Source organism: Catharus ustulatus, chromosome 3 (assembly GCF_009819885.2).
Source record: "Catharus ustulatus isolate bCatUst1 chromosome 3, bCatUst1.pri.v2, whole genome shotgun sequence".
NCBI classification, from domain to species: Eukaryota; Metazoa; Chordata; class Aves; order Passeriformes; family Turdidae; genus Catharus; species Catharus ustulatus.
This window is the reverse complement of record NC_046223.1, coordinates 29,000,665-29,021,852: the sequence shown is the minus strand read 5'-3', so window position 1 is coordinate 29,021,852 and position 21,188 is coordinate 29,000,665. Positions and strand designations below refer to the sequence as shown.

Below are 21,188 nucleotides of genomic sequence, written 5' to 3'. Positions count from 1 at the left end.
TCACAAGCAGGTCATGCCAATATAATTTCATCCACATCCAAGCTATCAGATGTTGGGAAGCTCAGATGTGAAACCACAATAATGCTCCTCACACCACCAGCTGCTACAAAGGTGAAGTGACAACACAAACCTTTCTTACGGATTCATTTCTCCAGATCCTCTCTGTCTGGTGGCAGCAATTCCACTTCAGCAATCTCCACTGTGCTTAGAGCTCTTGCATTCAAGTTAGGTAACCAAATGTTTACTGGACACTGAGAAGCCCAAGAAAAACCCTACAGGAATGTATTCTCCTCTGCACAACTTGTGCTAGTGTAACAGACACGTTCTTTGCAGGGCACCTCCTACATTTATTCTACATATTGACATGCTCTCTTCTAGATACCTGCCAAGTCACAACACAACAGCTTTCTAAGACACTCTTAAAATTCCCTTCCCTAGGAAAGGGCTGCAGAAGATACTGATTTTAGGAACTTAGCTTCAGAACACCTGGTGTTTTGAAATCCTTTTGAAATATTATTGTGCCTGTATTTTCCTAAATACATCAAATACTTAATATAGTATTAGAATATCTTGCCATAAGTTTTACAGAATTAGAGCTTAATATTTCAAACCTACCACTACAACAGGCAAACCAATTTCCATAACTTTCATTTCTTAATCAATTACAAATTTATTTTAGGTGAGTTTAAGACATGTAGGCTTCTCCATGTACCAATGAAGCTAAGACTACAAGGGCAATCTCTATATAAAACAGCCAAAACCACATGGTTTGTTTTGAGGGTTTCAGTTTTCTATTAGTTCACCAGTGAAGAGATATAAATACTCCAATGGAGCCTAGACTAAATGTATTTTTAGAAGCAGTGGTCTAGAAAATATATAATTAACAAATTAAGAAGCCCAAAATAGTTCCACAGAGCAGCCCACACTTCTTCAGCTTGTCACATGGCTGTTACTGTGCCCAGCTATAACTGCTCACCAGCAGCATTTTGCTCAGTTTTCATAATTAGCTATAGGGTTTGCACTAATTTGCTTTCGGAGCAGCTCCCATCAGGCACACAGGAGAAACACGCTCAGTTTACAGGATGACATCTACATCTGTTCCTTAGTTTGTGCTCCTTGGGGCTGTGCTCTAGAAGACATGTTTATGTCACAAAAACATGTCCTTAGCCCACAGCTGGAGAGAAAAACACTCTAAGTGATTTAAATGAAAACTCGCTAAACTAATTGATGAATTTCAGAGAGTGATAAAACTTCTGAAGACAAAAACGATCAGTGTTTGGATCTCTTAAGTATTTTAGACATCAGAAAAGGACTCAAATGTGAGTTACTGAATACTTTAACTACTTATCATTCTTGACATGTGCAACTAAATATTTGTAAAACTATACATTTACAGCATGGACTTAACACAAACTCATTAAACCCACAACTTTTTGCTCCCAAACAAATATAAAAAGAAAACAATATGGCAGTTTATACCCCGTTTATTAAGACAGAGCCATCTATTACTTAATACACTGGTTGGGTAGCCATAAATCACATTATTTTCTTACTCTATTAAGATGCAAGACAGTTTGGCAACCAAATAACAAAGACAAATTAGGCAGGGTGGAGAAACATATAAGCTGTAGTGAGTTAAAAACCATCTAAGTTGGGGAGACCTAAACCAGCACGGTTATACAAGGTGCTGGCATCGGGTGACACTCAGCATGGCGTGTTTGCCAGTCAACTCCTCGAGTGCCCAGCGGGCCTGCCAGGCCCCTTCAACTGGAATGTCAGAAAAGGTCCAGGGACCGTCTGGATGCCACTTTTTTTGGACATCTACCAAAGAGTGCACTACCAAAGCTACAGTTTCTGTGTAGGGATCGCATAGTTCTTTGTAAGAATGAAGGCTTCTGGTAAGAAAGTTTATAGTGCAATCTGAATTAATTTGTGCCCACAGTGTCATTATTCATTTTCCCAAAACAGTTTAAATATAATTGTGTAGGAATTTGATATCTCCATAAAGATATTACAAAGCAGTGCTTATACAGTTGGTGACTACGTAGATTCAATTTAATAAATATATCTCTTCAAGCTTTTGCAAAACTGCAAGTACGAAAGCAAGAAGTGATAAAGCAGCCAAGTGTTTCTGTATCTTCCGAACGCTATTAAAATTCTCAGGGCTCTAAGGAGTTCAGATGCCCGATTGCACAGGAAGCACACCCTGTGTTCAGTTTAACAGCTGCTCAGGGAAGAGCAAAACCTATTTCTGCTTCCTCTTTGCCAACGTGCCACCAAGTTACAGCTCCTGCTGAAAAGTCAGAGAGGTTGCTTTACTCCAGACAAGCAAGTTCAGATATGTTTCTGCTTGTCAGCGTAGCTGTGTGCTTAACATGAAAATGTGTAACACGAGCTGTATCGCACAGAGTTACATACTTTTTTTCCTACTGAAGACAAAAAAGGGTCAAGCACCAGGAGCTTAAGCTCATAAATTCGTTGTGTTGGCCCTAGGGAACCTCGCTGGTAACAGCTGTAGCCTTAATGCAAATTTACAAAGTGAACACTTACTCAGCTTGAAAAGCATACACACAATAGTTACCCTGGTAACAACAAATACAGTATCAGGTTATCATCCTCGTGGCAGACAATTTTTGTAACTGGAATATTTTATAAAATCATAAATGGCAATGCTTCATTGAAATAACAGATTTAATCTGCTTCTTGAAACAACTATTCTTAAATCAGTCTGGCAACATGCAAACAAATTAAGTGAAAGCACCAGATTTCTTTTCAGTTTTTAAATGATTGTAAGGTTTAAGTCATTGTGAGATAGTTTGGGTTTTATTTTTTTCTTTTTTTAAGAGTCTCCATTTAAGACAGTGACAGGGGAAAACTTCTATAAAGCATCTTCAAGAGACCCTTATCTCATTGTGAAACATTCACTTTATGTATCTTGACAAGAAACATCAAACCATTTTCTTTTCAATAAAAAAAAAATAATGCTTAAAATTCAGGCATTGAAAGTCACCTACATTCAGCAGATAAAACTCATAGCCAAGTTAAATGATTCTCTGTACATACTGCAAAAAGGGAGAGCAATTAGCAGTGTAACATGGTGCTCCATAGGAATTAATACTTTAAAAGCCAACTGATTTGATTTCTACTTAAAAATAAACAGGTATGAAAAATCCCCTTTGGTCACAGTCCATAGACAACTGTTTAGCTAAGTGTGACAACAGTAGGAAAAAACACACCAATCAACTGGTCATAAATGTAAGTGCAAGTGAAGATACAAATAAAAAAGTCCTTTAATTGCAAAGCATGCCATACACAGAGAGAATTTTTATAATTCCAATATCTTAATGCTCACCATATTGGTGTACTTCAGTAGCTTCGAAAAAGACCATGAATGTAAACATGCTTGGAGGCATCTTTTAAACATACAAATATACATGTGCCAAATACTTGCAGACTAAGGTTTGGCACATATGTGTTCACAACAAAACTTCCAGAAAATGAGGCTCAAAAAGCACTTTCATAATTTTAAATGTGAGTTTTAAATGTCTTAAATAAAGAAACACTATTTTAGGAAGAATCAGCTACAATTCAGTTAATATTTTTCCTCTAAATACTGTCTTCCAAGACAACTTTGAAAAAAAAAAAAAACCCATGATGCCTGCAGATACATCTCTCTGGTACTCAGCAACTTATGACAATGACAACTTCTGTCTTACATGCAATTCTGCAGCAGAGAAAAGCTTTAAAGCATTCTGCAAATATTTTGGCTTGCACATGGAGACTGGAGCAAACAGGTTTTTTTATCACAGAAATTCAGTTTTTGCTTGTTGCTAAGTAGTGCCGAACCTTAAAGTTAAACATGGACTTAAGGATTTGAGTGACATCTGTAAGGCTTGACTTCATATTGTCAAACACTACAGATAGACAGACACATCTTTTCACAACTCTACGCTTCTGATTTAAGGATCATTTTGTAAGCAACAAGTCTTTGAATGCACATAAAATTTAACAGTACATAAATGCAAAACATTAATTTGTAACTTACTTTCTTCAGAAGTTCCATTCTGACAAGGTAATTACCTAGACAAGTGTCTACTTGCCTTTACAAGTATTTTCAAGAGTTACGCATTTAAAACTGATAAATACCATAGACATGATAAAGGACCCTAAACGCATAGTCCCTCCTGTATACTCAAAATATAGCATATTTCCATTTCTCCAATTCCACAGGGATATAAAATACCTCTGCAAGATTCCTCACAAAACCCTCCTATGGAGTAAGCCCTTTCTATAGCTCTTTCTACAGAAATGAGAATCACCTCAACAGAACACTTGACAAGACTGAGGCTCAAAAACTCATCTGTCACATAACCAAATTAGAGCGGAATAACAGAAATGTACCTTTTTAGATTGAATCCTACAGTCAAATTTGAAAAAAATAAAGCTGTAGTTTGTGCACCTCTTTAAGACATGTCTAAGATTTTCTAAATGAAACCAGAATGAGAAACACAAATGAGAAATTAGCTATTTGCATTCTCCACCTACTAGCATTTTAATGCTTTTAGAACGGAAAATGTATTCATTAAGAAATACATTACAACTGGAATAGTCAACACTCAAGTCCACCAAAATTTAAAAAGTGGTTCATTTTAGCATAACCACACTAGCAAATTATTCTGTATATTTCAGTGAAGCAGAGCTTTAAAAAGTTGTAGAGAAATATATCATTCCTTTTTTGTTTGTTTTAGGGGAGCAAATCTCTCCATAAAGGTTATTTATACAAATCCAAGAGCAAACTTTCTGAGATAAGGGTTTGGGGTTTTTATTTTTTTTTTTCCCCAAAGATTCCACCATGGTTAAAAATTAGATTAATGTGTATTCCTGACTACATTGACAATGTCACAGCTAGTTCATGACAAGCAACTGCAACAGGTGTAAATGAAAAACAGGTCCCTACACTGGGACAAAGCTGGGTTGCAGGCTGACTGTATGACACTAATATTGAAAACAAGAATTTAAGTAAACTCATCTGGCATTCAGACCCAACTGAGGGAACAGTGAGAACAACACAGTGAAGGTACACTTAGGTGCAATTTCATGCTGGTGACTTTTTCCTCTTTTTATGCTTAGAACAGATTTTAAACCAAAAGTTGCATATCCAATGACACACAAACAATTCAAAACTTAAGAGACCATTAGCACAGTTGTACACATAATTACATAAACTTAGTATTTACATATTCTAAACAAAGTTCCATTTTAACAGTTGAAGTCTTTTAACACATGAAAGAATCTACTACAAAGAATGCATAACGGGATCACAAAGTTTCCACAAGCATATAAACACATGTTTTAAAGTGCTTTCTGGGTGCTTCAGATTAACCCCTCGCAGTATGAGCTTTTATGTAGTGCTGTTCCAGTCATTACAAAATTATTTAAATCATTCCTCTTCAGGTGCATTGTGAGTTCAGGAATAATGACGACACCATTGATGTAAAAGCTTTAGCCTCTTCCAACATAAATGTACATGTTACTTAGGTTCAGATGAAGTTGTCAAATACTTTGGTTTATCATAGCTTGGGATAAATATTTGATAGAATAAAAATTGCACCTCTCCACTCTTGAGTTTGTTTTTTTAACTAAAAAAAGATCCCAACATAAATTGACAGTATTCTTTGGTAAAAACAGGACATTTGGCCAGCTTGTGTGTACATCTATTTATTAAAATAGCCTAAAAGTGAACAAATGCCACTGCTGTACTGTCAATTTACAGGAATAAGCATTCCTCAGTGGGGAGTATCAAAGTATTAGCCTTAGCAGTTACCTATGCAAGCTGAAACACCTTCAGCAACCATTACAGGGGATCAATAATGTTTTAGAACACTTTTTGCTTAACATATATCCTTTGCATTACAAAAACCTGTAAAATGTTCTATGCCTGCAGACAAGTCCATTACCTTGCAGTGACTACAGAAACGTTATTCAATGGCATACACTGTCAAGTTGGTGTAACAAAAACCAGGAATATGGTGTGCTGACCAACTAATACTCAATGCACTTGTGCATTACCTATCCTAAATACTAAGAAAAGCCTATTAAAATTCATTTAACTGCTACAAGTTACGTGAATATATAAAAACAGAGCAGATATACAAGTATAACACTGAACATACTGTACTTTATTAGCACAAAAAGCCAGAACAAGGCACAGCAAGCAGAAAAATACATCAATAGAAGGGTTAGTGTAGCATACAAGAATAACGTTTATTGTACTTGCAGCCAAAATGTTTCCTACCTCACACAGGTCACTGCTGTAGAGAAGTAAGAAATAAAATACTGTAGCAGCTGGTAAAGAAACTAGGGAGCACTCAGAATTGGTACAAAACATTTAACAGGGATCAGGGCATTCCAACGAAATTTTAGTGCAAAATACCTAAGACAGAACTACTTGAAGTTCCATCTCCAATTAAATAAGCAAACAGAAGTTAGAGTCTTGTTTCTAAGTAATTTGTTGAAACTATCATCAGTGCATATTACTTTAAAAGATTTTAAAAAGCGCAGATGGAAAGATATTTACAAATAAAGTGTACCAGTACCTTTGAAATCTGACATTTGTTTCAGATATGTCAGATTTTGTATTCTGATTATAATAATTCTACCACTTGTCATGTTTTCCATAAAAATATCAGATGACTTTAAATAATTATACATTTTTTCTTGTCACTATTACCTTCCGTTGTAAATTACTAGCAGCGAGGCCACCAAAATCTGTTTTGGAAAAAAAACCCACAACCTTATGTTTCACAGCAATAATCTAAATCTGTGTCCTGCCACAGAAGCAGCAATTCACACTGGAAGGTATTTTTAATTGTCTGAGACAGTATTACTTTTGCTAACAATGCCACTTAAATCTCCAAGTGTTTGTAACAGAATTACAGTACAGAGCAGGCATATTCAAGTCTTAATGATTAGGAAACCTTGCACACTGTGAAAAGCATGATTCATCTGTTAGCATCAAAGCACCATTAACTCTTAATGGACTGCTTCTAATGAACTGCTCTTCATTACAAGAAAATATTCACTAGTATTTGGAAACTTCTTTGTGAGTTGAATTATTACTTTGAGTAGAGGAAAGTTTTCAAGAAGAGAATTTTTAAAAAATACTTCAAATATTAGCAAAAATGGCCCTCTGATAAAGCCTTTCTTTAACAGCATTACATGAATGCCCCATGGGAAATGCCTCATAGTTTCTTCATCCAATTACTACAGCTATAAAAGGGAAACAAAATATTTAGAAATTAGCAAAAATAGTTTCATTAGGCCTTAATGAAAAACGTGCAGAATTGTGTCTGCTTATTGTTTCCAAGAGGCATCACAACTTAGTTTGATTAACAGCAGGCAGCATCTGACAGGATACTAACACTCAGCTTAAATAGGATATTGCAGAAAAGCTAGACGTCATCGGTGCGCTTGCTGCAGTTAAACTGTAATACACAAAAGAAAAGCACGTTCCAGAAGCTTATTTTGATTTCCATTTACTTTGTTTTTATAGGTTCCCGCTCCAGCCATCGCACCCTGACTTTTTGTTTATAGTGATACTCCTTTAGAAAGTCTTGCAACATTGAGGGTAGAGGAAGGTCATCAATTCCATCGTACGTAGTGCACCTGCAGATTACTGCCCGGCAGATATACTGCAGACTAAAGGGGAAGGTCCTGTTCAGAGATACAGTAAGCAATGGTTCAAAGAACATGCAAGAGCTGGGGTCTTTGTAGTGTTCCAGAAGCCCCGTGACAGTGGAGGAGTGGAACACACAGGGGTCATGGGCATCAAAGCTGAAGTTGTGGTTCCACTGCTCAATGCGTGCGTGCAGCGAGCGGTTGTAGCGGCGGAAGCTCACCGAGAAGAGGTAGTCCTCCTGCGCAGAATCCCTGAGCAAAAAAGTGCCTTCGGGCTTACCCTCCAGAAGTGCTTCTGCTTCGTAGCGGTCCATGACGCCCCAGTAACACGGGTTACCTGTGATCTGGAGCAAGTCTGGCACCAGGCAGTGGATGTAATCGATCTGAGTATGCACTTTCCAAGCCCCCTGCCTGCTGATATGGCCGTGGCTCTCTCCTGACATCTGACGCTGCTTCTGCCGGCGCGACTGCAGGCAAAGCGTTGTTGTGTCCTCTTCGGAGTCACAGTTCCCTGGAGGTGTTATGGTTTTGTCCCCGGTCAGCTCAGTCATACCAGGGGCTAACTTTGGTCCCAGTTTATACAATGGATTTACCTGTGCTGTAGCTTCAAAAGTGTGTATTTGGGCATTGGGAGGGGGATCAACCCCTTCTTCAATACTAAGTCTACGTCTCTCTCTGAGCCTGTCTTCTTCATCTTCTGTGGAAACCAAGGAGGGATCAAATGTGTCAAAGAAAGTTGAATGAGGGCTCACAGGCGCTGTGTGTTGTTTAATCAGATGCCATTTCTGAGCCAGATCAGAGCCTGCAGGAAAAGGGCATTTCTCAAGCATTAGTTCAGAGAGATGGATCTTTCTTTTGTTAGAAAACAGAGGTTTGGACTGTTTGCTGTAAGTTCTCATGGGAAAACACAGCCCGACAGTATCTTGGAGACGCTGGCGCAGGGAACGGCTACCAACTGTCCTGCTGGATACCGCATCCATGTCATGGACTGAGCTCACCCCATACCTTCTCTCCCTCCTCTGCAAACCACTTCGCGTTCTACCAAATCTTTTTTCGGTATCCAAGGAGCTCTGTGTTTTGGTAGAGCAGGAATGCTTCTTCTTCCCACCCCAAGGAGCATGCCGAGAATAAGAGTCCCTTCGAGCAAGCCTGGCTCCTGTGGTGACACACGAGTCATTCTCTTTCTCAATGCTTATTTCAACTATCTGAGGAATTTCTGTGACACAGTTTTGGTTCCGCCTTGCTGAATTCTTTGAAGGACTTAAGCCTAATTGCAGACCAAGGTTTTCTCTCAAAGGGCTGCTGGGTTGTTGTTGAGTCAAGTCAGTTATCTGGATGGCTTTCTCTTTACCAGATGAGCAATTATTGGAGTTCACAACTATACTTTCATTTTGGCTTCCACCCTCATGACTAAAGAGATTCTGGCACCTGTATTTGAAATTGTTCCACATCTTTCCCACTTTATCCATGGATTATGTTATCTAAATTCAAGAGGAGAAGAAATATTAAAATAAAAATACAGTTTTAAAACATGAGGATACATCTTCAGTTAACAATTAAGTTACAGACCCAAGATGACTATTATTAACTGAATGCAATACATTTTTAAAGGTGTCCTAGTCTTTGTAGGGTTACGTGGAAGCAAGATGCATCACACCATGTTGATATTTAGAAAAATATCCATATTTTTGAATATTTATAAATGAATATTTAGAAAAATCACTACAAAAAGTGTTTAGGAAATTACAAACATTTCACATACAAGTAAGCCCTCCTATGTAAGTAGGTTTGCATAATTGTATTTGATAAACAGGAAATACACAGTCTAAAATTCTTCATTTTAGGAAGAATTTTTAAGTTATATGTTAGGTATGATAAGCTTCCAATAAGCAGCAGTAAAACAAATCCTGAATAAAAACTGTTCAAGCCACTCTAAACTAGGAGAGCAGTTAGTAAAATCCAACAAATGTACTGCAAATGTCCAGCTACACCATGTAAAAGCAAAAGCTCCAGCTGCAGGCCACATGAATTCCAAGATACAGCTTTGCAAGATTAAAAGAATTAGCACAAAAATAGAAATTTAGGGGGAAAAAAGTATTCATGATTATTAGATGAGACAATCACCAAAGGACAATTTCAGAATTAGAAAGTCTCTGATACATTAATATAAGCCATATGAAACAGCTGAAAAAAACCCCACCAACCAATGGTCTGGTTTTATTACTTAAGATATAAAAGAATGAAAGAGCCCAAGGAGCTTTTCTATCTTTAGTAAGAACACTTAAAAAGAAAGGAGCTCCACAGCAGAAACATGATGACAGTGAATCATGAAGATACAGTAAAAAGATAAAAACATTAGCAGTGTGTATTCTGAAACTACATCTTTAGAAACTGAGTTTGATAATTGGAACAAGACTGCCAAAATTACAGGACTGCCCTAGGACAGAGAGAAACAGGCTAATTCCGTACTAAAAAAAGTCAGGCAATGCCAAGCTAAATTAGATCTAATTAAGTTCCGAGAGAAGTGCTAAACTTAAAGGACTAAAATACGTCATCCTATCTAATTTAACTCTTTATGGAAACTGCTCTGTTTTTTGGAAACATATTATTTTGGAACAAGACTCCCCTGTTGCTGCAATCCTTTTCTGTTCATAACTGGAGAGGAATCTGAAGTAGTGGCTGAATGCATTGGGGCTCACAACAAAGTGGATGATAAACAAGTAGGCAATGCTCTGGTGATCCAGCCTACAAGTCCTTATAGCAGAAGCATAGCTGTAAACCTACAACTTTACAGCAGATTCCACTGAGACTGGGGAAGAGTCAGAGGCATAGCCTACATGACAAATATGAAAGAGAATGAATGTGGAACACCTGACTGCGATAGGAGCAAAATTAAAAGCTTTCTTTCTCTTTCTGTCATCAGATCATCCAGCAAACCCAGCGAGCCAGGCATCCAACCGCTCTAAATAAGACCTTAAGAACTGAGTGTGGCTGAGGGAGCTGGGGAGAACGGAGAAATCAGGCCTTCAGTCTCTGAAGGTTACTGCTGCATGTTACCTACAACACAGCGCTAAGGACAATCTGCATAGCACCCACTTGTTTATTAAGGAAGGAGACACTTGCAGAGCAATGTTACACATAGAAGGTGCTACACAGCTCCATGTATACATAAAGACTGTAAGCAAATGAGCAAAGAATGTCTTCCCGATTAAAATAAAAAATCCTAAAATCGTTTTTCTTTCTGAAGTTGTCCAGATCAAGCTGGGGTAATTCTAGGAGCAGAACTACTAAAGTCAGACCACATACAGATTTGCAGGAAGCATCCAACACATATCATGTCATTGCAATGACCATAGCTGTTTGTGGTGTCTCAGAATATCCATGCTGACCATGGGAACACATGTTTGCTGGTTGCCAGCCTGTCAACACAACATATATAAGGTTGACTTCTACACTTTTGTCTCAAGTTGTAAGATTCTTATTCTCTTCCTAGTCAGAGAGATGTTTGACATTTTTGTGAAGAGAAAAGAATGAGATATTATATAAACTCCATTCCCTTGGCAAGTCAGGCTAGAAAATGTACACATTTTTGTGACTATGAACTGGAATTATTTTTCTAATCAAACAATCATATGCTATTCAGTGGTGTCTTTTATTCTGAAACTGCTCTTTATTGCTCTTCCTTTGCACTACTAGTCTAAAATGTCTTAAGACTGTTAGACGGGTGGAAAGTTTTCTACACATGCACAGAAAGCTTCAAGAAAAAATAAAAACCAACAAAGCACTCTACCCTTAACACCCCCAGCATACTGGCTTGACAGACTGTACTTTTCAAAAGTCAAATTTAAAAGGTGAAGTACTTTTTGTCACACTCAAGAGAATAAAGATACCTTTCTTACCCAGAAAAGTAAATGAGTCACTGTGTCTTGTCTTGAGAATATACCTCAACATGAACTTGCTAGATTCCTTCTTTGACTTGTGGACATGTTTACTACAAAGGGAAAAGCAGAAATTTTGTTAATGGTTAGAACATATTTTCAGTTAGACATTTACTGTTACTCACCGACATCAAAAGGATATTTTACTATTTATTTCTGAAATGTGTGCATGGAACTGCCTGCTCTTTGTATATTTTTAATGCATATTAACATATACAAAAAGCTTCACAGAACTTGCTTTTTTTATACATTAACAACATTTCTCAAGTACAGTAATGGGAAGACTCTGAAATAAAACTTTTGACAACCAAGAGCAAAGCCGCGCTATCTGGATCACTGAAGTAGCGGCACAATGGGCATAATCAGGCCCATGAAATGGTTTCCCCACATTTTGGTCTCAAGTCTAAAACAGTGGTTCCCAAGTTGTGGTTGGCAGTGCTGTCAGATAACCATATACTGTCTCTCCTCCTTGTTTCCAGCTGCTACATCACATCAAAAGGCAGCTAAAAATACACACTTTTCTAATATTACTTTTCCAGGTAAGCAACTGCTGTACTCTCCACAAGGATGTTATATGATTGTGAAGCAAGAGCAATATGAACCATGATTCTAAAAATGGGAAAGTGGAATACAAGACAAGTTCTTTATTAAAAGAGTAGGTCAGCACTTCCCTAAAATAATCATCATTGTTTTTCAGAACTCCTCTTGGAGTTGAGGGATTTAATATGCTCACACCACTGTCAGAAATCTAACAGTAACAGAACAGAGGAGAATAATTTACTTCTCCATGCTAGATCCAAGTGCAGGAAAGCAGTAAGAGTTAACAGAAAACAATGGGAACTTATATTAAAGCTTTACACACAGGAGAGGAAGCAAAATATTGAAATGTGATGCACATGTACTTCAATGAAAAGCTACAGAGTTGAGCAATCACTAGCTGAGTATCAAAAGTTAATATTCCTAGGAAGAAACTCCAGAGCAATGGCAGAAAAGTCCAAGTATTACTAGTTTCCATTCACCTCCGGAAGCACTAAAATTGTTGAAATATTTTTAAAGCTAGGCCACATATTGCTATTGAGATTCCATAAAAGTAACCTTTTCAGAGAGCAACAGAGTGACAAGTACAAAGCATTTACATCAACCAAAGATCAAAGCACAAGTACAGTTCTTTTGCAACTGTAATATTTACTCTCATTTCTTTTGTTCTGCATTATGTTCCTAGCAAGCCTACAAACACAAGACAGTCAAACCTACTATAACTAGTTCAGTGCAAGCCTTAACAGAGCAAATGCTAGGTAAAGTTGCTAGAATAAGGGCTATCCATCTTTAAACAAAACCTTACTTGAAACATTAGTTCATTCGGCCTCTGAAGTTTGTCTTCATTCCAAATAAAACCAGCAATATTTTACTGGGCACAGGTGGCAAAGGGACTGCATGCTAACCATTTTAACTCACCAAAAATACAAAAAACACACATGGATGCTTATCCTGAAGTGTCATGCTTAACGGTACTAGCTTTATAGACCCCTATTCTTCTCAGTTCTGCTCAGAAACATGAGCAATCAATGCACCACCTATCACATCACCATTGCCAGCCAGCTGACACGGCCTGTTGGACAAAATGCCAGGTGGCTCCAGGAGGGAGTGGTTTCTTTGGGAACCAGCTTTCCCTAATGGAAAACAGTTCCTTAAATTTGGGCAAATTGTCTCAGTTGAACATCTCAGACTTGTGTTAGATTAAAACTTGAGTCACTGGTAAAGTATTTAAAATTCAACATAGTGATTTTAAATTCATTTAAATCAATGTGCAACAGATGTGTGGTTTCACAGATTTCTTGTGGCAGCACTAAGCTTGACAAAATAAAAATTGTTTCTGAACTGGTTCTAAAGCCATCCCAGTTTCACAAAGGAGCACCGCCAGTGGTTATTCTAGCCTAAACAGGAAATCAATTTCATTCCATCAAAAATCCACAAAATGAATTCAACCATTTGTAGATTTTCTAAGAAAAAACCCCAATTATTTTTCTAAGAAAAATAAAAGTTCTATTGATGTTCTTAATCTCTCTTCAACTAAAAATTATTTCTACCTACTTTCAACCAGCATAAATGATCTTAAAGATAACAGATAATAAGCACTCTACAGGGATTACAGAAGCAATGAGCAGTAATACATCAGTGCTATATTCCCATTTGCAGTAAATTTAGAGACATTCAAAGGCATGAAGTTTGCATGAGGGTAGTCTTCAGGTATTCTGAGTACAAAAATGCTCAGACAGCAAAGAGATTTTAAGCAACATCATAAAGCTACAGTTACAACTTGTTTGTAATCCTAAAATACCACATATTAACAGATTACTGTGAAAACTCAGACCACTCTTTCCAGAAATGTCACAAGATCTAGCCAGAGCTTTCTGCCTGTGACTTTGTCAGAACACTATACAAAGTCAAGGCTGTGCTCTGTCTGAAAGATAATGTACTTGTTTCACTCTCACAGTTCACCCAATTATAAAATTACTCAGTATGGTTTACTATATTCAAAATATTAACTCCTAACAACGTAGCATCTTCAGAAAATATGATACACTGCATAAAGTATGATACCTTACAGAAGAGGCTCAAGAAAAAGAATATAAAATATTACTGTTTTGGTATTTTCCTAAGATGCTAGTTTCAAAACACTGGAAGATAACAAGGTCAAAGCATTGAAGGAATACAAACACAGACAATTCTTACAAGTCAAAAATCCAGTAACCTGATAGAAGGAAAAGAGGGAAGGCAGAGAAATCAGTCTCTCTGCTCCTTGCACACTGTTTAGTTCAATGTTAGCTGGAGCATACACAGGCAAACTGGCTACCACATTCCATGACCCTGGCACATGCCCCCACAGACCATGGAGGTACAAGTAAAAGACTGGAGGAAAACACTGCTTCTGTTTGTGTCATTTCTTCAAATTATTTTCTTAGCAGTGACAAGAGACTCTTACTTGCTTCCATTAAGGGATGCCTGCTGAAGAGGTCACTGTCCTATCTGCACGCTGCCAAATGCCTGCTGCAGGCTCCTGCTGTAGGGATGCACTGAGGGAGCTGCTCCCATCAGCACTGCTCAACCTTATTCAGTCAAGGTGAATAAGGCTGGCAACCCCCTACATGTGAACTAACCCAGTTGAGGAAGGAAGGGCAATACTAAGGATTACAAAGCAATTTCCTCCCTTCCAATGCACATTCCAGAACTAATGAATTACTACAGTAATACTAGAGATAACATTTCTTAAAATACAAGGAATTTGTTGGCTCAAGAGGAACCATGCATTTTTCTACACACACAAAAATGTGCTCACTGCAGACAGCTCAAAGAGCTGATTTAGAGGCCTGGAAGAAAAAGGTAGCTGCTATTTTTCTAACTAAACAAGGTAAAGGGGCCAAGCGTCTCAAGTGCTCATGAAAGCCTTATTAGGCTAAAGTACTACTGGTTTTTAACTATTAGGCTTTGATAAATTGGAAGTGCAGCTGTGTAGGAAGATGAATATGAAGGTTTGAATCCCCAAATCAAAACTCAAACCTGCCAGAAAAGAGGTAAAGGATAGAGCGCTACAATTCCAACAACACACAGAATTGGCCTAAGTCAGCACCACAACCAAAAGACATGGCGTCAGCCTCTTCCTGGCCACCTGTGCTGGTGCAGAAGGTGGTCTGCACACCATATGGCTGCTCAGTCAACCAGCCCGAGGAACTGATCCAGACTAAAATGAATTCTCAGAAAAAGTCTCAATCATTTACTCCATCTGCTTTATGACTTCTGTACAAACATTCAAGTTAACACACAGGAGGAGCAGATGAGGAGGGAGGAAGCAGCAGCCAGGGCAAGACTGCTTCCTTCAACAGCAGCACTGGTGAGCTCTGCTGAAGTTATTAAGTTCTTAGATGGCTACTTTGAAGAGAAATCTCCATGCTCAGCTGTGGGGCTCTGGCTGCAAAGAGGGAGATTAAGACTCTACTGAAGATGTTGCTTTGAACACTTGCATTGAAAGTTTAGCCACTGAAAACCTTTATTTTGAAAATAAAATGCTGAGCTGGCTTGATGCATTCTGCTAAAACACAAGGAAAGCTGCAAGTTTCAAGGACTTAAGCTGGCAGACTGTCAAGTCAAAGTCAAATAATGATACTCTGCCATTCATCCAACCTGGAGTAAGAAGTAAGCTCCTCCCTCTCCTTGGTGCAAATTTGCAACGAGCAAAAAGCAGTCTTAGCTTGGACACCTGATGTTCTGCCAGTTTCTCCCCAAGCAGCTGCACATTGGTAACTTCAGTTCAAAAACACTGCTCCAAGACTTTGAACAGTGGGAACATTCTTGAAAGCCCCTTTCTAGGTTGTGGGTTTCCAAAAGGACAATTTTGGGACTGCGTGCTCACCCTGGATTGAAAAGTACTGTACAGTTGCTATCCATTTCTTTGCCGCTCAGAAAATCTGAAATCCCTGAAGTAGATAAGCCATCAATAGATGAACAGAAAGTTATGGCACTGAACCTAAACTAGAGACAACTGTTCTTCATATACTCCTTTCCCTCTACTTACACAAGTCCAGTAGGTAATAACACAACCATCATGAATAAAGCTAGTAGTTTTAATTATGTAAGAATCACAGAGCAAACATGAATTTCAGACATTATAACAGAAATATTACACAGATTTACCAAGAACCCACATAGTGGTACATCTCTATGCTAGGAACTGCAAATTCAAGACAATGGTACACATTAATTTCAAGTCAAGAAACCTTCAAATCCTTTAGGCAGCATCCTGATGGTGGCCACTTATTATAACATGTAAATCCACACAAGCCACATTAAATGGAAGCAGTTTCCTTTAAACTACCTCCATAGACCCTAAGCAAGCAATTCAATTTTACCTCAACATTTGAAAAAACAAAAGAATAAGCATTAAGTAAGCAAGGTAAAGTACTGGCCTTGGAAGAGAGCTCTAGGTGACTTAGTGTAGCAATAGTTTCCATACTGCTATGTTTAATTCTTCTCACACAGAAGTTGCCACTATACTTTTTTAAAATTCATGTGGACAGAATAAATAGTTCCAGTCACTGTTCAAGTTAAGTACAGCAGCCCTCTTGATGACCTCTGCAAAGCCATAAGTACTCTGAAGAAAAGTTATGGAGCTCGCCCCAGTAGAGAAGAATTTGTTTCTACTTCTAGAACACTAATGAAGTGTATCCTCCTCTACAAAGTTTTAAAATATGAATAGGTCTCACATCGATACAAAGAGTGATCCAATGGTTATTTTTTATGTAATTCTTGGAAGTTCTGAATTAAGAAAAAGCATACCTTAATAGCTGTGCCTCACTAAAAGCAAAAGAAATTGGAAGCAAAGTTGAAAAGATGAGTCAAATCACATCCCACATCTTTGACTAGCTCAGTAAAAACATCCAATTTAATATATTTTGTAAACAGAGCATTTCATTCAATTGCAAATGGCCTATTTTCCAAACACAGTCCTTCTGTTCTGGGATCAATTTATACTGGTTTAGCAGTCCTATTTCTTCTCACTACATTTTTCAAATCCTCAACAGCCTGTCTAATGCCTCTCCCTCACCACTGTACCCTTGCCCCCCATCAACTTACAGGCACCTTCTGGACACAGAGCTTTTTTCATGCACCCAGGCATTTCCCATGTGTCATTTTAACCTGACCAAGCAAAAGATCATATTCTCCAACACAAACTAACTACCTGCCACCTCTTGTCAACTGATCAAACCGAAATTGTACTTGTCTCTCTAGCAATGTATCTACAAAGGTGACCACATACAGAAAAGCATTATTGCCATTCACATAATTTGCAAGAAAAATAAAATAAAGCAGCCCTTCACTCAAATTTAAGTGAAATGGACCCAAAAGTTCAAAAGTTTCTAAAACACTGAGAAGAGTAACAGCCCAAGCTGTTATCCAGCTACAGCTATGCTGTTCAGCAAGTAGAAGGGCCTGAGATGGACAGTTCTAATAACATAAACTTATAAAGTGACCTTCATAATGACTTAACTCCCAACTCACATCCTTTCATGCCAGAAGTTTGGCAAGTAAACTCTGTCACTACAGCACCAGTGGAAATCTTAGACCAATTTCTGTATAGAATATACTTTCATTAAATAGAAGCCTGCAGAACGAGACATGGGGATTTAACCTGCAAAGCATTTGGCAAGCAGGGAGTTAAAATCCTGCCTAAGACTAGCCCACAGCTGCTGTCAGCAGTCAGGCTTGTCAAGAGAAGCTCTGGGCTGTCTTGACAAGACTAATTGGCAGCAAGCACCTGGTTCCCCAGGCTGGGCCTGGGGAAGGTAAAAGAACATAAACCCTGCAAAGAAGGAGAAGCAGCTGGAAGGCTGCCAGTAGGTCTAGCCTGTTTCATGTTTTCACTTTAATCCACAGGCAACTTTATCCTAGACTATACCCAGCTAGAGCTATCAGAAACATTTCTCTGCAACTTCCCAGCAGAAGGAAACCTGTACTTTGTGGTTCTGTACCTGCAAATTCTGCCACTGACCTCTCACCAAGCCTTGGTGTCCAGGGTCCTGCTGGAGCACAGCAATATCAACACTATTACTAAATTGCAGTGGAACTGAAATTTTGGTTTTCCAATGCCACCAAAAATTCACTTAAAGCTCTTACCATAACTTCAAAATTATGGGCTGATCTGCCAGGAAAACAAAAGTAAGACTGTTCAGGATATTCTGTACACTGAACACATAGCATGTATGATGAAACTTATGAACATAGCAAATTACTTTATCTTACTGTATATTACTGTATCTTTAAAGAAAGTTTAAAAAAAAATTTAAATCCCCAACATTCTGGAAATTAGCTAGAAGTAGGATGCATGAGGAATTTTAAGTGGGATTTCCAGAAAACTTAAGGAACTTCAAACATATTTTGAGCTCTGCTAAGAATAATGATTTCAGTGAATGTGAAGCTTTCTGAAATTCTGCCTTTGGTTTTTTCACATTATTAAAACTCAAGTGAAAAAAACCTAAAAGCATTAGCCTTGCAGGTTCAGCCCCCGAGGTAGGAAGATCTTTCTTAGGAGTAAGGGGGGAAAATAAAAATCCCTTAGTTAGTTTAGCTGAGTTTGTATAACTGAACCAACAAGTGTCTACTTATATATAAACATACACAAAAATTGATATATATAAAATATGTATAACATCAATATACATCAGAATTTTTTTTGTGCAAGACAGTGTAAGTATAAACATTAAAAAGTCAGAACTAAATTTCTTCAAAGCAAATTGCGCAGCAAAAACATTGACTATGATTTGGCCACGTTTCACATTTTAGGCGTTTTAGCTTGCTAGTCAAGAATTCTAACAATGTAGAGCAGCACAAAGTTTCCATATCTTAAAACCCTGGAAATTTGGAAGTGTACTTGTACATAGCCTCAGTATGAAACACACTCCAATCAATAAGCATTAATGCCAAAAGATGGTGCTTGGGAGAACAAAAGACTGCAATGGAACGGCTTGCTAGTCAAACCACTGTCAGCAGTAGAACAAACTCACAGAGCCACAGAGTGTGCCCCTGTGCTCTTAGCTGGGCACACCACATGAACAATTACAACTTTCCTTTACCTGTTAATAATATTAAACGGTACCAATACAATGATCATTAGCAATATCTAAAAAGAAAAAAACTCACACTAACGAGATTTCAAGTTACTGTGTTTAGAGTTATTGCTCTAGCAATAACAAAAGAAATGTTTCTCTGCCTGACAGCAAAGGATCCAGCTCTTTGCAACACCTGCTCTCCATTTGTATTCAAAGACTACTAATGAGTAAATCTAGAGGTTCTCTTGGTCTCTACTCATGCACTTCATGACTCAGTGTTTTAAAAAAAACCCAAAAAACCAAAACCCAAACAAAAACACCCAACCAAAAAAACCCACCCCAAAACCAAACCAAGACAAACAAACAAAAAAACCCCACCCACACCACACTTTCCTTGTGCCATGCAAAACAGGAAGGCCCATGATTCAAAACATAGGATCAAGACGTACCATAAAAGCTTCAAGTAATAACATCAAACCCTTCACATAATCAGAAGTGGAAGATTCTGACTACATACATTAGAGAGATTGAACAATCACTGATAAGAAAGTCAGGTATTTCCTCTTAAAAGCATCAATTGCCTGAGTACATGACAACTCAGGTGCTAACTAGATTATTACACTACTATCTTCAAGGAGCTAGACTCCATTGCACAGTAGGATGAAATAGGATAGCAAGATTGTCAATATGTGTCTGCATCTTTCTTCTTGGTTTTACATAAAGCAATCAGCTAAATAAAAACTATTTGAATGAAATGCTTATTCTAACAAAGAAGCACCTGTGCAAGTTATGTAAGTGAGCCCCCACAGGACGAGAATTTTCTAAGAAAAATATATGTATTTGGTTAGCTCCTAATTTTTTCTGAAAAATAAAATCTATAAATGCTTTGTCTTTTGAAATCCAATCCAAAAGCTGACTCCAGTTATCATTAAAGGACAGTTGCAGCAAGACTCTAGCCATAAATCACTAATCCACTGGTTAGCTAATGGGCATTCCTATTAATAAATAGGCAAATGGCCTATCAAAAAAGACAACACACTGACCTGTGATACCACTTGAATACCTACACACCAGCTCATTCAGTATTGGAAACCTGCTTGGTATCCAAGGGCTTTTCTCTGATATGGATGAATATAAGTTACAGCCTGCAGGAACTCCAAGAGGATGCAGCAAAGGAACAGATTAGAAAAATGAATCTTCACAACATTATTGCCAGTTGCATGATAATAATAAAACCAGCAATGCTCTTTTGCCCTATGAAAGAAGAGGCATAGTGGTATGAATGGCTTACCCTACTTGAACAGAGAGGTTGGACCAGATCAGCCACAGCAGACCCTTCCTTCTAACCTTACCTATTTTTTTCTTAATTTTTTTCAAAGACATGGTTCAACTACTACTTAAAAGACCAGACATTTTCTAATATTTTTTATAAAGTACAGGAACAACCCGTTCAATAAATGACTTCAGGAAGTTGTGATCCTTAAGTATGTTCCATGTTGCAAAACAATTTGATTCTTGATGTTAAAAATTTAAAAATTGTCATTATGAGACATGGCAGTTTCCACATCTAGCTACTGTCACACAGTGGCCAGGAATTCCTGAAGAAAAACACGCATGGTAATCACAAGAATGAGAATTGCATATTCTTGATTCAAAAATAGATGAAAACTGAGAAATTGTCTTGAGATAGTCATGATCAGTCACAGCTCGAGACCCTTTGAATCATTATATAAAGCTGAAGGGTTCAAATAATAAAACCAGTTGTGCAAGTTCAGAATCTCAACCTCTTCTCCTACAGATTGGCAGGAGTCTGCCACTTAGGCAGGAGGAGGGAGGGGAAACCCCAGAACACTGCCTAATGTTTGACTGTACACAAGGCTACAAAATTCTGATTGTACTGGCACCAGTAGCACACAGACATACAAAATAAACTTGCAGGTAACTTAAAATCTGTCATGATTTGAAGAAAAAT

The 21,188-nt window shown here is 37.9% G+C and overlaps 1 protein-coding gene across 3 annotated transcripts in view; it reads right to left on the bottom strand.

Annotated features, from left to right (window-relative positions):
* Positions 1 to 1,466: 1,466 nt before the first annotated feature.
* The window catches only part of SOCS5 (suppressor of cytokine signaling 5), a 75,222-nt gene continuing 55,500 nt past the window's right edge, over positions 1,467 to 21,188 (bottom strand). For all 3 annotated transcript variants that reach the window (XM_033054445.2, XM_033054446.1, XM_033054447.1), the window contains 2 exons: positions 11,577 to 11,668; positions 1,467 to 9,158 (listed from right to left, as the gene is read on the bottom strand). In XM_033054445.2, the coding sequence (XP_032910336.1) occupies positions 7,536 to 9,146 (1,611 nt within the window). In that variant the 5' untranslated portion in view covers positions 9,147 to 9,158; positions 11,577 to 11,668 and the 3' untranslated portion in view covers positions 1,467 to 7,535. The remainder of the gene's footprint in view (positions 9,159 to 11,576; positions 11,669 to 21,188) is intronic.